The sequence below is a fragment of the Gobio gobio genome (assembly GCF_949357685.1).
Source record: "Gobio gobio genome assembly, chromosome: 12".
In the NCBI taxonomy this organism is placed as follows: Eukaryota; Metazoa; Chordata; class Actinopteri; order Cypriniformes; family Gobionidae; genus Gobio; species Gobio gobio.
Window position 1 is genome coordinate 44,098,100 of NC_137105.1, and position 17,564 is coordinate 44,115,663.

Below are 17,564 nucleotides of genomic sequence, written 5' to 3' on the forward strand. Positions count from 1 at the left end.
TTTGACCAATATTTTGACCCTATTGCCACAAATATACCCGTGTGACTTATGACTGTTTTGTTGTCCAGGGTTACATATAAATAATACTAAAATAACATTTTAGTAATTTGACCATTTTATGACGAGGCATGATTCATTCAGGTTGTCATGTGGTGTGACTCCCGAAAAACTTGATGAAAATAATATCTGCATTATGAAATTGATATTTGTAATAAATTTATAAAAAATAGCCAGTACTAAAAATACATGTAAAACCATTAAGATAGTGTGAAAAATGAACCCAACATGAATAAAAAGAGTAGGTTTCTAAGAACTTTTTACATACAAAACATTCACAATCCTGTCATAAACACAATATCATGAATATCATGGGCTGGAAGATAATATGTAGTGTGTGTGTGTGTGCCTCCCTCTGCACAGATGGAACTCGCGAAAGCAGTAAGATTTGTATGTCCTTTTCCTCCTCAATGTCCTGTAGGGCCCCCAGGGGCCAGTGAGAGTGCCAGGGTCACTACATAGGAAGCGTTCACAGCGAGAGGTTGAAGGTCAGCTCCTGCGTGCAGCAGGACATCCAGGGTGACTGCAGCCTGTTTCTCCAGCTGGCCTTTTAAAGGAAGCTCAGCGAGCACCAGGATGTGCACCTTAAAGATATATACACACAGACAAACACACACTCACCAGTTCTTTGGCCTCACCGAGGGAGTCCTCGACATCAGAGAAGCTGAAACTGGCCACTGTGATGAACTGGCTGACTACAGACACAAACTTATCCCCGTACTCCTGAGGACGCTGCTTCTGGTACTCGAACTCCTGCATGAGAGAGAGCCTTTGTAGATGATTTGCTTTTAAGCTTGAGAACAAACAAGAGTCATGCAGCACTTACACTCTCTACGCTCTTCAAGCCACTGCGAAGATTATTGATCTCCTTCTCCAGTTCAGTCATGCTGGAAAGACAGTCATAAATATAACAATCATTTTATTTTATGTGCAGTCAAGAATGCACCCTTTAAGGCAGGGGTGGGGAACGTTGATCCCGGAGGGCCACTCTCTTGCGGAGTTCAGCTCCAACCCTAATCAAACACACCTGAAGCTAATACTAAAGTTACAGGCAGGTGAGTGGTTTTTTCAGGGTTGGTGCTAAACTCTGCAAGAGAGTGGCCCTCCAGGATCAACGTAAGTTTTGACTTAACTGGTCCTCTAGGGAAGGAAACGAATACTTTAATCAGGATGTCTGCTATAAACAGAAATATACTGCAAAACATAGGGGGCATGATATATGATGGGACATTAGTGGTTAGCTCAGGGTTTTTCCTGGGTCAAAAATGGTCTTCGTGGTGGCTGACAGACATGGTCATCCATACACACACGCACAGCAAAGAGTACCCTACCCACGTGATCTGCAAGCACAATACTGACAATACAAGAAACGGTTTGTAATTTTTGTTCATCTTATTTTGATACCTTGATGTTTGTTTTTGTTCCTCATTTTTAACACTATTTACAGATAATTGTTTTGGTATATATATCAATATCGAAAAGTAGTATTAAAAAATGAACCAATACCCTAATTTTCTGTCATATACAATTTCATAAAACTATCAGCTAGCTAATAACAACTTTGTTCTGGTTTCACCTCACTCCAGTCTAAACTAGATGATTTTAGGCTATTTATTTGACTACACATTATCAACATAAATAAACTGAAAGACTGTGGATAATTAAAACTAATTCTTACTATCCACTCTTGCTAAATTGAGTAAGCACACTTGTGTTCTCATTTCAGATGCGTTCTGAGTAAATGATTAAACTGATTTGTGAGTTCAGCGTTGGACAGATCAGTTGTTCTAACCAGTCATTAAAATGATTTGGTTCAAAAGAGTCATTAGGCCGTGAATCGGACATTAGCAGACGCGTTATGTGCGAATGGCGTCTGGCGTCATCGCAAAAGATTTGTCAACACACAGAAAACACATTATAACTGGATAGGATTTGTTTCCCGTTTATTGAAAGTATGCTTTATGTGAGCTGGTCAGAGAAGAGTCAATGTTTTTTGAGCGCAATTCACACCCGTAATTAAAGGAAAAAAATGTCTGAATGCGCCATGTGCAACATGGATTCGGTCTTCCGACCTTTTAGCTAAGACAGTGCACGGGGGAGGGCTCTCTGCTCCTTCTCTCTGTCACTAACATGCATCCTATCACAAGCGCAGCAAATAAGGCTTTGGCGGGACAAAAAATATTTTTGGCGGCCGCCAAAAAATTTAAATGTAGGAAAAACCTGTGTCAAGCGGTAAGTTCAATAATTAGGGAAACAGTTTTATTCTAAGTACCAATTCCCATTCCAAAGTCTTATTTTGCAGCACATTTATTATATTTCCAGTAAAATAAGTTGCATATATTCTTACAATACTAAGAATATCTGTGTTGTGAAACAGTTTTCAACATTTTGTAATATTGTTTTTATTTAAAGGTCCCATGGCATGAAATTTTCATTTTATGAGGTATTTCAACATTAATATGAGTTCCCCTAGCCTGAATATTGTCCCCAAGTGGCTAGAAATGTTGATCGGTGTAAAACCGAGTTCTGGCTGTCCGTCTCTGCCTTTGAGAAAATGACAGGCCAGACGAGCCAATCCTGAAGTCTCCTGTTATGACGTCCACACAGGAACGGTTACCTCCCTTTCCTCCACCCAGAGAATCTGGCACGCCCATGCAAGCGCTATATTTGTCCTGGAGAGACCATGGCTTGTGAACGAGTGAATGCTGGTAGTTTCTCAGTGTTTGGATGTACAAATGAAAACAGAAGTCTTTTTTCAGTTCCTTCTGATCTGTGATCAGTGATTCCTTATGTGTAGCTAATTATTTCTTATTCGTGCACACACAGCGGCTTCTCTCTCTTCCGACAGAACGGTGTTTTCTATCTTGTGAGTCAGTGTTTTTGTACGTCCTCGTCGCGTCTATCTGTTCTACAATGTGCATACAGTCATGAGTTTCTGCTCAACATCGGCAGACTCACATCTCTTTAGAGATAAACCTCAAACATCCCGAAGCTCAGGCTGCACTGACCGGTCGGCCTTCAACATCCCCGACCCCCAGTACTGCATCTGGCCCACAGTGGAGGTACCAAACACGGCGTGAGATTAAGCAGAAGGGGGGTAAGCGTGAGCGTATCTGGCTAGGCTAGCCAGCTTTCCCCACAATAAACTGGATTACATTCGATTACTGCTGTTGTGTCTTTGTTTGCGCTGTGTACTCAATGCGTGTTGCTTTTCATATGATTGGAACATCTAAAAATAATGTTAGAATCAACACTTACTAACTCGTTCATCTCGCTGTAATGGTACATTGCATGTGTTACAAAGTTGGTAGAATAATGATGAAGACGGACTCGGCGTGACTGGGACTCGTGTTTATTCAGAACTCTCAGATACAAACACAATAAACTAGCGCTGACTGACAGCGCTCTCACAACTCAGTAGTTACTATAAATAACTGTTTGCAATTGCTCCGTCTCCGTGATGTCCGGTTTGCGAACAAATCATTCTTTTGAACCGGTTCTTTTTAGTGAACCGAACCAGTTCACCAAATCAGACTGAATCGTTCTAAACGGTTCGCGTCCCCAGTCAGCGCTGATCCATAATTTACTAAAGTTACTAACTTTCTGACATGAGTGACAGTCACTCCGACCAGAAATAAACTAATAACCTGTAGTATAGTCTTGTAACAACAGTTCACTGAACTGAGACGTACTGACAGAACTGATGAGAAGTGAACTCAGGTCCATCCATCTCTCTGGCAGCAGCTCGTTGCTTGTAGACCTCGTTAAACCACACCCCCTCCGCTCATTTCAAATGCAAAGATGTCAGCCAATCACAACAGTGGGCGTTTTTACTGAAGTCTCACAGCAGACACGCCTCTTGAAGCAGGGCATTCAGCCACAGGGCAAACAGCAGTATAGAAAAAATGCCTTTTCTTTCTAAATTGACATTTTATGATGTAAAAATCATACTAACAATATAAGTACACCTCAGGAAACATTATAAAATAATAGAAAAATGCCATGCCATGGGACCTTTAAAGGTTAGCAAGATGAGAAAACACTTACAATTATTATTAGGTAATGCAGCATCTGACACACTTTACCCCACAGCTACCATTTTGGAAAGGCTTAATTTAATCATTCATGACCAGTCCTATAATTCAATCTTTTTTAAGATCGTTATTTAAAACTAAAATCTTAAAATTTACTAACAAGCATGATATGTTTCAGTTTTTTTATTATATTATATTTTATATTAATCATATTTAAAGTATTTTTATATAATTAGTTTGTTTGGTTTACCATAAAATGTATTGTACCTGCCATATAAAATACTTTGAAGTTTAAACAATTATATTAAATATTAATTAACACGTATTATATACTTTTTATATTTTGAAATATTTTATACCATGTATTACATTTTTATATTTTTCATATTTACATCTCTGTCACAGTCAGCTGCATATAATGGATCCTTTTTAAATACATGGTCATGTGACAAACACAATTAAAAGTTTGCTAAATTAAGAGGTGACCCATCTTACCCCACTCTCCCCTATGCCATTTAACAATTATCTCCACATGCCATACAGGCTGACCATTTTTAGCCTTTTATCCAACAGGTCACACTGATAGGAACCACAGATATATATATATAACAGCCATTCACCTGAACTTTAACCCCAGTGATAGCATTAAAGTGACTCTGTTAATAATATAATGTGTGTGAAAGGCTCTGTTTTGAGCGGAGCTATTCTTAGCTGCAGAAATGACCTCTCAGTGGGACTGATGGCTGCTTGTCTTCAATCTGTGCTGCCTTTATTCCTCCCTACACACAAACAGGGCATTGTAACAGACTGAACTATCAAAGTACACAGAGACGTACTTGTGTGGTTATGGAAAAACCTGTCCACTCACTGTAGCTTGTGACCCTTCAACTTTCATTTGTTGTCTGAATAAATGACACTGACTGATTTGCCTGAGGCAAACAGAGTCCTTTATTTCATTCTTTTTACCCCCTCAAATGAGATCACAGGCAAAATTTGTCTTGTGACTTCACTTGTGGACCGAGCATGATCACATTAGTCTCGCTGGCGCGACTTAAAAGTAGTTAAGTGGACATTCTACTGTACTTTTGGACAGTCCCTTAAGGCAAAGTAATGAGGAATGACTCAAAATTAAAAACTATCTTCTGTCACAAGCGTATCACTGGCAATTTGGCAGCAGCGCACAGAACTCAAGAGGTCATCGAGTGGAGCTGTATGCACACTCTCTCTGCTATGGTGGCCATGTATCTCTCTCCCACTTATATATTTCAGCACCTAGAGCCAGGAGAGCCGAGGGCCCCATTCCTTCCGACTATAATTTAGGGTTTTGCTCTGCATATGTGAGTAACCAAAAGCTTGTATGACCCACAGCATGGATTTAAGCCCAGTGGTGGGCGGGAGTGACACCGCAAAAACTATTTCCAAAATCCATTTAGCGCAAGTAGACCCTACAGGCCTGTAAATCGTAAAGCCGACGAAAGAAGCGCACGCTATAGCCACTCCGCAGCTATACCTACTTGACTTTTGCAGCTTGCGACACATTCTGCAGCTCCTCTGAGAAGAGCATGACTTTTGAGTACTTCTTTTCCAGAATAGTGATCAGGTAGTGTAGGAGAGTGATATTCCTGCAACGGGACAAAGGCCACAATAAAAGTATGAATAGAAATCATTGTGTTCTTTATTCTTCTTTAAACACTAAGATAGATTTTCTCACTTGTCAATGCTGGACTTGGTGTCTGCAATCTTGTTGAGTGAAGAGATTTTGAAGCCGTATGCGTTGCCTCTCTGTCCTTTGTTCATGTAGTTGCCAAAAGCCAGCACCACCTCCAGCAGCTGCTTGAGATTACGACTGTGAAGCACCTCTTTTGAGGCCTTGATCAGTGCTGCAAAGTCACGCAAGACATAAAAAACGGTTATGAACTATACTGTAATAATACTTAGCAGCATTATATATATCTCTATATATATATATATATACACACACACACACCGATCAGGCATAACATTAATATTATTATTGTGTTGGTCCCCCTTTTGCTGCCAAAACAGCCCTGACCCGTCGAGGCATGGACTCCACTAGACCCCTGAAGGTGTGCTGTGGTATCTGGCACCAAGATGTTAGAAGGTTGCGAGGTGGGGCCTCAATGGATCGGACTTGTTTGTTCAGCACATCCCACATACCCCTTTTCCACCAAGGCAGTGCTGGGGCTGGTTCGGAGCCAGAGCCTAGTTTCAAATCGGTTCTTTGTCTTTCCACACCCAAAGCACCAGCTCCGTATCAGGAAAAGTGGTTCTTAAGTAGCACCAAAACATTGCTGGTCTAGAAGTAAGAACCGCTTGCGTCAGGGGCTGGGGGCGGGGTTACCGTGACCAACAAGACCAACACAAACTTTTTTGAAATAGCAGCTAATGGAGCTAATAGCTGCTCCATTCATTGTAATCTCCGTCTATACAAATTACGGCGAGCTGCATGAATGCGTTGGATTCGCTTTTAATGCCGATGTAGGATCACAAAAGCCATGTGCATCAATAGTAACGCAACGTTCGCCCTTGTTGATGGAAGGCTTGTTCGAGATGCATCGGCGCTGTGCAGACCGATCGCTGTATGACATCAAAGTACAACAAGAGCACACAACTCCTTATGCTTTTGAATCGCTCATGCGGCATTTTGATATCATACGCTGATCGGTCTGTGCAGCGTAGATGCATCTCAAACAAGTCTGGTGTGTTTGTGTTTCCCGCTGCCTCACTAGCGTTGCTGAGAAAGATGAGACGGATACAGTGACGTAAGACCTGGCTCTGTGGCGGCTCTCTAGCCCGTGGAAAGGCAAACCGGTTCTTAGAAGGCTCGTCAGTCGAACCAACTGCGAACTGGCACTAGCACTGGCTCTGGAATTTGAATTTAGAGGAATTTGTGAGATGGTGGTCCAGTGGGTTAAACCATGGAACTGATACGCAGAAGGTTGCTGGTTCGATCCCAGCGGTCACCACCCATGTGTCCTTGAGCAAGGCACTTTACTCCATGTTGCCCCAGGGGGATCGTCCCTGTAATAAGGTCCCTGTAATTCGCTTTGGATAAAAGTGTCTGCCAAATGCATAAATGTCAACACCTCAAACTCGTTGTTGTGCTCCTCAAACTATTCCTGAACCATTTTTGCTTTGTGGCAGGGCGCATTATCCTGCTGAAAGAGGACACATGTTTCCATAAAAGGGTGTACATGGTCTGCAACAATGCTTAGGTAGGTGGTACGTGTCAAAGTATCATCCACATGGATGGCAGGACTCAAGGTTTCCCAGCAGAACTTTGCCCAAAGCATCACACTGCCTCCGCCAGCTTGCCTTCTTCCCATAGTGCATCCTGGTGCCATGTGTTCCCCAAGTAAGCAACGCACACACACCCGGCCATCCATGTTATGTAAAAGAAAACGTGATTCATCAGACCAGGCCACCTTCTTCCATTGCTCCGTGGTCCAGTTCTGATGCTCACGTTGGTGCTTTTGGTGGTGGACAGGGGTCAGCATGGGTGACCTAACTGGTCTGCGGCTATGCAGCTCCATACGCAACAAACTGTGATGCACTGTGTATTCTGACACCTTTCTATCAGAACCAGCATTAAGCGATTTGAGCAACAGAAGCCACCAGCCTTCGCTCCCCACGTGCATCAATGAGCCTTGGCCGCCCATGACCCTGTCGCCGGTTCACCACTGTTCCTTTCTTGGACCACTTTTGATAGATACTGACCTCTGCAGACCGGGAACACCCCACAAGAGCTGCAATTATGAAGATGCTCTGACCAGTCGTCTAGCCGTCACAATTTGGCCCTTGTCAAACTCACTGAAATCCTTACGCTTGCCCATTTTTCCTGCTTCACATCAACTTTAAGGACAAAATGTTCACTTGCTGCCTAATATATCCCACCCACTAACATGTGCCGTGAAGAAGAGATAATCAGTGTTATTCATAACGTTATGCCTGATCGGTGTGTGTATATATATATATATATATATATATAAGGTACTTATTTGATCATACTTATTTGACAATGAATGTGACTGAATGCATTAATGTATTACACTAAAAATGAGATGTGATCATACAATGCAATTTTTTTAATATTATAATTTACACACAATCTGAATATTCTTCACTTGAATACATTATTTTCTTACACTAAAAATGGGACTGTTTAAAATAAGTAAATAAATAAATAATCAGCCCTATTTTAAAGAGCACATGCAAACCACACACCTTCAACTTTAGGTTTAATTTCTGCAATCCTTTCGGCAAACTTCTTCTTGAAGTACAGAGACTGTAACCTCTGCTGGTAATGGTTTATTCTGTTGGAAGGACAAAGAAAGGGATTGGGTCAGGGAAAAAGGCAGAGTACATTAAATGCATGACCTATAATAGATTCTAAATGAGCTATAGAATTTTATTGTCCCGCTCAGGACACGATAAAACGCACATGATCTGTATACACAGCATTAATGGTTCCATTGAATAAAGAACAAACAGCCTGAACCAGTGATCTGAACCCGACACTGCTGTGTTACATTCAACACTCTTGTGCTGGGGACAATAACCTTGGTTACCGCACTTGCCGAGGGCCCAAACACAGCCTAGGGATTAAAATCTGACAACCAAGTTGATTCTTTGAAAGATTTCTCTTCCATCCTCTATACTCCAAACACATCAGCCACAGCGGAGTGAAAAACTCACCAGGGTCTCATAAACAGAGAGAGAAAAAGCAAGCAAAGCAAGCCAAGGCACCTGTGCTTTGTTTGGCTCAGCTCCTCTGTTAGAAAGTGTAAGGCAGCTGCATAGCAATGATGAGATAGTACTTATTTAGTTACAGCAAATATTGATGCTGAATAGGATTCCTCAGCCTGACCAGATCAATGTGTCACCCAGGATTCATAACCCTTTTCCTTCCTTCCTGCAGGAAATCGCATTTGCTCCTGACACTATGCGTGTGTGTGTGTGGAAAAAACAGATCTGAATAAGTCACTGTACAGTGGTGGGTGGCCTTCATGGATCAGATATTCCTCACACACAACAACAACATACTAGGCCAACATCATGAAAGAATCCAAGCCAAAGGGCTTTTTGGGTCTTGTGCAGCAACATTAAAGGGATAGTTCACCCAAAAATGAAAATTAGCCCATGATTACCCACACTCAAGACATCCTAGGTGTATATGACATTCTTCTTTCAGATTCTTCTTTTAAAAAATGTCCTGGCTCTTCCAAGCTTTTCGCTGCGTTCACACCAAACACGAATAGATCGTCATGAGCGAGTGATTTCAATGTTAAGTCAATGGAAAGGCGCGTTGACGCGTGTCTGGAGGTCCTGCGGAGCGATAGACGAGTTTCACATGGCGCGATGGTCGCGTTTCCGCCTCATTCGCGCGTCCAGTCCTGATTAACCAATCAGGAGCCTGCTTGCTGCTGTCACGTGGTAAAGTGACGTGATGAGAAACCCTGCATAATTTAGAAATACTACTATTGTGTCACAAAATGTAGTTTTAAGACTTTTTCAGGTGAGCATGTAGTTGTTTAAAGCTCAAATCTGTGGTTTATTTATAAAGAGAGCGTCTTTATAAGAGAGCAGCCTTTCCTCGGCTAGTCCTTCTGACGTTTGCCGCTGGCTCTGATGTCCTGTAGTGGTTCTTCTTGTGTGGATCTAACGGGCGATCTTTGGTGTCAAGAATCTATAATTTGTTGTCTACCAAATCGTTTTGACTGAGGGCAAAGAGAAGTTTCATAACTTTATTTTTTAAGGATATTTAAATATACATGCAGTGAAGATAATGTAGGAGTTGCCTGGACCACATTTGTGTGGCTATTAATGTTTAATATATATTTTTAATGAAAATGAAAAGAGGCAGAGTGGTGTTTTATGACATTTCTCCTGGAGCGCCTTGAACGCTCATCTATTTCGCTTCAAACGCTCGATTTACACAAGCGTCCAATTCGCTGTGGACGCGCGAATGGATTCAAAATATTCAAGTGTCCAACTAGACGCGGTAGACGCAAATTTGACGTTCTATTCGCGTTTGGTGTGAACGCAGCATTATAATGGCAGTGAATGGCTGTTTCTGTTTTGAAGTGCATAAAAGTGCACCCATCCATCATAAAAGTGCTCCACACGGCTCCGGGGGGTGAATAAAGGCCTTCTGAAGCGAAGTGATGTGTTTGTGTTCGAAAAATATCCATATTTAAAACTTTACAAACTGTAATCTCTAACTTCCGCGAACTGTCGTGTATGCGTTCACGAGAGACTGGTGTTCCAGCGTATGATACATCAGCTCCTAATAGGAGAGAAAGCGCCATCAGCACTGGTAAGATCATTTAGTCTCACTACTTTTACTGAAAAAGATTGTGTGTTGAGCTTTAGGATGCGTTGCCAAACTTTCAGCTTCATTTGTGGCAGTTTGCGCGTTGGCTTGCTGAAGAGAAATGCAACTCGTATCTCTGTTACAGAAGCGCTGTCATGTGACTACAGGAAGCCGGTAGCTTATAACACGCTCTCACATGTTTTTTTTACCATTTTGTGAGGAGTACAATTTACAACAACCAGATGCTTCAACAAAACAGATGCATTTACACTCGTCCAGTTTCGTCTGGAATGTGTCTCAAACCACCTCCTGAAATGGTTTGAGTAAGCGTATATAAATCCGTCTCGAATGTGTTTAGGAGGGCATTTACACCTTGTCCTTTCATGATCAGATGGAGAAAATGCATAATGCGACCAGGTGTGAACAGGCCCTTAGTTGAGCCATCACGTTTAATTCAAGCTCCTTGTAATAAAAGTAGAATTGTGGGAGAACATGGAAACAAGTTAATTAAATTAGGAGCTATCCACACATTTTTAAACTTATTTTTTCTCAAGGCACATCGTAATTGTCAAAGTAGTGTCCAACTAGTGCATGTTTACATAGACCAACAGTGGCCCGTTGCATACAAATAGCCACAATGTTAAAGGGTTAGTTTATCAAAAAAAATTATCCTATAATTTCCTCACCCTCATGACTTTCTTCTTTCAGTCAAAAATAATAAGTGTTGTATAAAAAAATATCCTAGCTCTTCCAAGCTTTATAATGGGACCCTAGATTTTGAAGCCCAAAAAGTGCATCCATCCATCATAAAAGTGCTCCGTACGATTTCAGGGGGTTAATAAAGGCCTTCTGAAGTGAAGCCATGTGTTTTTGTAAGAAAAATATCCATATTTCTATGTTTATAAACCATAATCACTGGCTTCCGGTAACGGCCGTACACAAGTCTAGTTCTGGCAGAAGAGTGACAGATGCTTCAGAAGGCCCTTATTAACCCCCTGGATGCACTTTTTTGGGCTTCAAAACCTTGGGTACCATTCACTCCCATTATAAAGCTTGGAAGAGCCAGGCTTTTATTTATTTCATATAATTTTGATTTTGTTTGGCTGAGAGAAGAATGTCATATACACCTAGGATGGCTTGAGGGTGAGTAATTTATGGGAGACTGTGTCTTAAGAACTAGTCTGACCAACTAGCAGTTGGGTAATCTATTATTATAATCCAATAGTCTTACTATTCGCATTCAAATTAGACCAATATATGAACGGCCTCATTAAACTGTCACGATGACAGTTATATTTGTTCAGTATATTTGAAAACCCCATGTTTGATTAACTGTCCTACCTGCTCATTTCATAGAGGAAACGATCTGCTTTTGCCATGCGGTCCAACTCATGTTTGTGCTCCTCTAATAGGTCCACATCACTCTTCTCTGGGACAAACTTCAGCATCTGGAGCAGTGAAGAAACACCATCAATTACAACAGAACTAAGAATAGACAATAATCCTCAACCAGTCTCATGTGACATTACTGTATTTTGAAAGGCCGCAACTATTATGAAAAATATGAAAAAGTATGACTACTATAGTATGAGTATTAAAATCTCACAGTATGACTGTTTTCTGTAATTGTTACTTTCAAAGATAGTTATTTTTCATATTTGCAATTTTATCTCTCACAATTACATGTAGGACTTTATATCTCACAACTGCAACTTTCTTCCATAATTGCGACTTTATTTCTCACAAGAGCAACTTTATATTTCACAACTGCAACTTTATATCTCACAATTGCGACTATTTCTTACAAATGCTACTTTTTCCATAATTGTGACATATCTAAAAAAATGCAACTTTATATCTTGTAATTGTGACTTTTCAAAAATTGCGACTATTTCTCAGAAGGCAACTTTATATCTCACAATGCCAAATTTACATCTCAAAACTGTTTCCATAATTGTGACTACATTTCACAAAGGCATTTGTTTTCCATAATTGCACTTTCATGTCACAATTGTCATTTTAAATCTCATAATTGCATCTTTATATCTCACAATTGCGACTTTTTTCCATAATTGCGACTATTTCTCAATATTGTGAATATCGCAAGATATAATATTTTACACCTCAAATTAATTTGACTACATCTCACAAATCATCTCACCATAATTGCAATTGCATATCTCACAATTATCTTTTTAAATCTCATTATTGCGACTTTATATCTCACAATTCCACATTTATCTTACAATTGCAACTGTTTCCATAATTGTGACTTTACTTTTTTCACAATTGTGATATTATAGCTCACAAGTGCAACTTTATATCTCACAATTGCGACTATTTCGTACAAATGCTACTTTTTCCATAATTTTGACATTATATCTCAAAAATGCGACTTTATATCTTGTAATTGTGACTTTTTAAAAATTGCGACTATTTCTCAAGTGCAACTTTATATCTAAAAACTCAAAATTTGTCTCAATATTGCGATTTTTCTTTTTAAATCTCAATTGCGACTTTATATCTCACAATTCCAAATTTCTCACAATTGCGATTATTTCTTACAAACGCTACTTTTTTCCATAATTGTGACATTATATCTCAAAAATGCGACTTTATAACTTATAACTAATTGTGACGTAATTGTGTTTATTTCCCATAATTGTGACTTCGCTTCAATCGGATCTCACAGTTGACTTGATCTCGCAAGTGCGACCGTTTTCCCATAACTGTGAATTTACTCATAATGTGACGTTATTTCTTCTTTTAAACTCAGTCTCACTATGCTTTTCCTTTTGTCTCTCACATTGCAGTCTGTTCATGCCTGGACTCTCACCTGCTCCAGCATGTCTTTGGGCAGGTCTTCCTGTTCGTCCATGGTCAGAATGGCTCTCTTTATTTCCTCATTGGAAAGTTTCAATCTGAAACGCAAGCACAGGATATACAGATCAAGCAGACTGGGACAAATAAATTCACAAAAATGAAATTTGAGTGATAGATCCACATCAGCACAGAACTCCGTGAACTCAAATTAAATCACATCGAGAAAAGGAAATTGCTGGGAATTTCCTCCGCTTGCATCAATTTTCCTTTGGCACACAGTATAAATAAATTAGTGTATGTTATTTGGAAGAGCTATTAATCTTGCGGCACAATGTTGAACCCAAGTGTTTGTTCCAGTTACCAAGAATTTCCTGGCTAACACTTTATATCATTACTGGAGTGAAGAAGTGATATTATAGCATGACTCATAGAAGTTTACCCAGCATTTGCCTGCTTTAAATAATCTGTGATCATCACTGGTTACGTCTCGACAGTAACATTACATTTGTGGTCGGTTTGTTGTATACGAGTTCCTGCTCTTTCCACCAATTTGTTTGAACTATATTTGACAAGTGTGCTGTTAAGACAAGTTGAAAATCTAAGGAAGACAAATGTCTTCCTCCTATAATTGGCAGATCTTTTTAGAGACGGTCAAAGCATCCCTGGGGATCCTAGATATCAAATGAATGATAGAGAGATGCATCTGATCCAGGGATAGCTATGTTCGGACTTTAGGCCAAGAAGAACAGGTGTTTGACGGGTCTGAGATCAGCGCTGGAGAGCAGCCTTCGTTCCCCTGCCAGGATCCAGAGAGACTGCAAACCACAGCGCTGACGTGAAACACGGCCAGAGCACTTTCCATGTTCGAGTCTAGGTGTTTGTGCCAAGCAGCGTTTCCAATTCCCAGCATTGTGTGTAACTGAGTTCTTTCTAACAAAGTTCACATGCTTACAGGAGTCCGTGAAGTTGAACTCGAGAAGGAAAAGAATGAAATCATGGCAGCCTCAGTTCCGTCAGAGGCAATCCAACGGCATTATTAAGAGGTCATTAGCGTAACCACAGGACTCCCTCATTTATTATTTAATCGGCAAATAATAAGTTGTGGAAAAATCTTGCAGAGGACTTTCCATTTCATGTGGTCACAGACACTTTATCATGATTGTGAGATGCCATTACTCAAACCTTTAAAGACCCAATGAAACCAAAATCAAAGCTTTTTAACCTTTAGTCCATGTGTGTTGGCTTTGAGGACATCTGTATGCTGGTGTTGACGTTGACAAAATTCACTTTTAGCAGATACAGTGCTGCTTGAAAGTTTGCATTAAAAGCCGGGGGTGAAAACTTTTGAACAGGATGCGTTTCTTATTTTGTTTAAATATTAAGGATGCACCGAATCCAGGATTCGGCTTTTTGACGGGGTTCGGTTTCTAGGATTGCACTATGCGCAAGCTGGTCGACGTAATGACGCCGCTGATGAGAGTACGATAAGGTGTTTGCGTAGCTGGACCGTTCGAATGCAGTCGGCTGTGAGAAAGTGAAAATGGAACTTGTGAGCAGAAAAAGTGTTGTTTGGACGTACTTGGCGGTGTCAGCCATGCAGGGCCGGCCCTGACCAATTTGCTGCCCTAGGCAAGATTTTACTTGGTGCCCCTTGTATCAAGGTTTAGCACTACACATTATCAGTCTAAGTTGTGGAAACACTCATACTGTTTTATTTTTGTAATGCATTGATGTTTTATTTTTATTGTTGTTGTTGTTTTATATGATGTCCAGTCCATTCTACCCCATCATTATGTTCATGATATTATTATTGTTTTTTTATTTGTTAAAGGCTGATGATAGTAAAACTGTACAAATATTACACCTATGCCACATTACAGCCTAAACACAAATAGCAAGAGTAATTGCATCTAACATTCATGCACAAACTATTCATTGAGAACTAGCAAAAGTGTTTGTTTTCCAGTATGGCAGCAATCTTCCACTAAACTATGAGCATTCATGCTTTCACCAGGAATTCAACTGAGAAATTTTGATATTTAATGTGAATTTTACATAAAATGTTGCCATTTTAAATAAACCTGTATATAAATATCATTACTAATTTCGGCAAATACATTTTAAAATTGCTACACCCCCTTAAAACTGCACAACTGCAGAGTAAAAACATTAGGCTATTAAAAAAGTGATATTACATGCGTTTAATATTTTTATATTATTTATTTTTTACAAAATCACACTGGCTGTGGCCTCTGGAGAACCCAGAACAGCTGCTTGCATAAAGTTTAAGGTAAAAATAACTGGAATTAATTAGCAAACATTAGTATTTTACTACTATGCAATTAAATAAACTGTTCATTAACTGTTCAACTAATTTGCCTACATCCCTTTACTTCTGTCTTTACACAGCAAAAAATGCTCTTCTTATTTATAATCTTTTTCTTGTTTCCAGTCCAAATATCTAAAAATTCTTAAATCAAGGTGCATTTACTAGATGAGTAAAATGACATACTTCATTTTGATTTGATTTTCAAGTAAACAAGAAAAATGTCTTGAGTTTTTGCTTAAAACAAGCAAAATTATCTGCCAATGGGGTGAGAAAAATAATCTTATTTCTGTTTGGGACAGAAACAAGATTTCAATCAGAAACAATATTATTTTTCCACTCCATTGGCAGATAATTTTGCTTGTTTTAAGCAAAAACTCACTTCATTTTGATTTTATTTTTCAAGAAAACAAGAAAACTATCTTCTGTCATTTAACTTATCTAGTAAACGCACCTTCAACCTTGATTTAGGAATTTTAGATATTTAGACTAGAAACAAGACACAAATACTACGTAAGAAGAGCAGTGTATCCCTTATCTTCCCTGCATCAGAGGGCTTCTGTCTTTTTTTTTAGACACTTCAATTCTGCCATCCGTCATAAATAATCAGGCAACACCAGGCGCGAACGGCCAAGCACCCTAAAAAATGAAAGCAATTCTGTCTGCGTTAGATGCGGCGAGAGGCGACGCAACACAACAAATTCCCCTAACGATAAACTGATCGCGCGTTGTATTTCTGACGCACTTCAAGTAGATCGGCGGGGGGAGATTGATGAGGCGGACCGGAAAGATGCGGGGACTTAGTTACGTTTTTTTTGCGCTTTATTTGGTAATATTTCAAATTAATATTAATAAAATAGTATCAGTAATACATTTTGGCGCCCCTATGGATGAGTGGCGCCCCTAGCATTTGCCTATTCCGCCTATGCCACGGGCCGGCCCTGCAGCCATGCAAGGCGCCATCCAGCTCATCGGGAGCAGCTGGGGTTAGGTGTCTTGCTCATGGACACCTCGACACTTGGTCAGGTGGAACCGGGGATCGAACCACCAACCTTCCGGTTTGTAGACAACCTACATGAACCACTGAGCCACTGCCGCCCCATAATGTTGCCTATTCTTTTTTTTTTACAGTTAAAATCAAATAAAATGAAAAATACACTGCTGTGGATGTTGTTTACTTCATTAATGTGTTTACTGTGATAATGGACTGAGGATGGGAGTAGGATTCGGTATTGGTTTCGGATTCGGCAGAATCTTAACCAGTGGATTCGGTATTCGACCAAACCCCAAAAATCTGGATTCGGTGCATCCCTATTAAATATCAAGTTTTTTCATTTAGTACTGCCCTTTGGAAGCATAAGAAGATACTTACATGTTTCCCGGAAGACAAACTAAGTACAGTTTACCTTGATCTTCAAATTGCACAGATTCTGCAAAGGGTTAACAAACTTTTAAAGCAGCACTGTACAGTATATAGTCATTTTCCTCATCCAGGAAAAAAGACACAAATATTTATGACTCATCTTGCACAACATACTGTAGACTATCGTCCAATGAAATGCTCTAATACCACCTGCAATCAAACAAATTAATTCACTGATTGTGACAAAAGTTATCGTCGATTTAAAATACATTTTTCAATAGCATCCATCAGATTGTCAAGAAGTGTCCTTTAATGAAGGAAAATGTTATTTACACACCAAAAAATGACTACTTGAGTTTTCAATTGGTCTCTTTTGAATTGTTTCTTAGGCCGTGTGTCCACAAAATAATATTGTCACGCAGCTGGCTGGCGTATCCAATTGTTTTCAATGGGAGCGCCCGCGTATTTAGAACGCCATGAGCGTAGCAAGGCGCTGAGTGAGTATTTCACGCTCAAGCACGCTCAGCGTTTTTTACTGGTCGCGAAGAGTTGAAGAATGTTCAAATTTGAGTAAAACGCAGCGCTCATCACTGTCACTTTTCACCCAGTCGTCCAATCAGAGTGGAG

The 17,564-nt window shown here is 40.0% G+C and overlaps 1 protein-coding gene across 4 annotated transcripts in view; it reads right to left on the minus strand.

The window, feature by feature from the left end:
• daam1b (dishevelled associated activator of morphogenesis 1b) overlaps positions 1-17,564 on the minus strand; it is a 148,276-nt gene that overhangs the window by 6,516 nt on the left and 124,196 nt on the right. For all 4 annotated transcript variants that reach the window (XM_079831402.1, XM_079831400.1, XM_079831401.1 and 1 more), the window contains 7 exons: positions 13,262-13,346; positions 11,767-11,873; positions 8,337-8,425; positions 5,803-5,971; positions 5,606-5,713; positions 884-944; positions 679-810 (listed from right to left, as the gene is read on the minus strand). In XM_079831402.1, the coding sequence (XP_079687528.1) occupies positions 679-810; positions 884-944; positions 5,606-5,713; positions 5,803-5,971; positions 8,337-8,425; positions 11,767-11,873; positions 13,262-13,346 (751 nt within the window). The remainder of the gene's footprint in view (positions 1-678; positions 811-883; positions 945-5,605; positions 5,714-5,802; positions 5,972-8,336; positions 8,426-11,766; positions 11,874-13,261; positions 13,347-17,564) is intronic.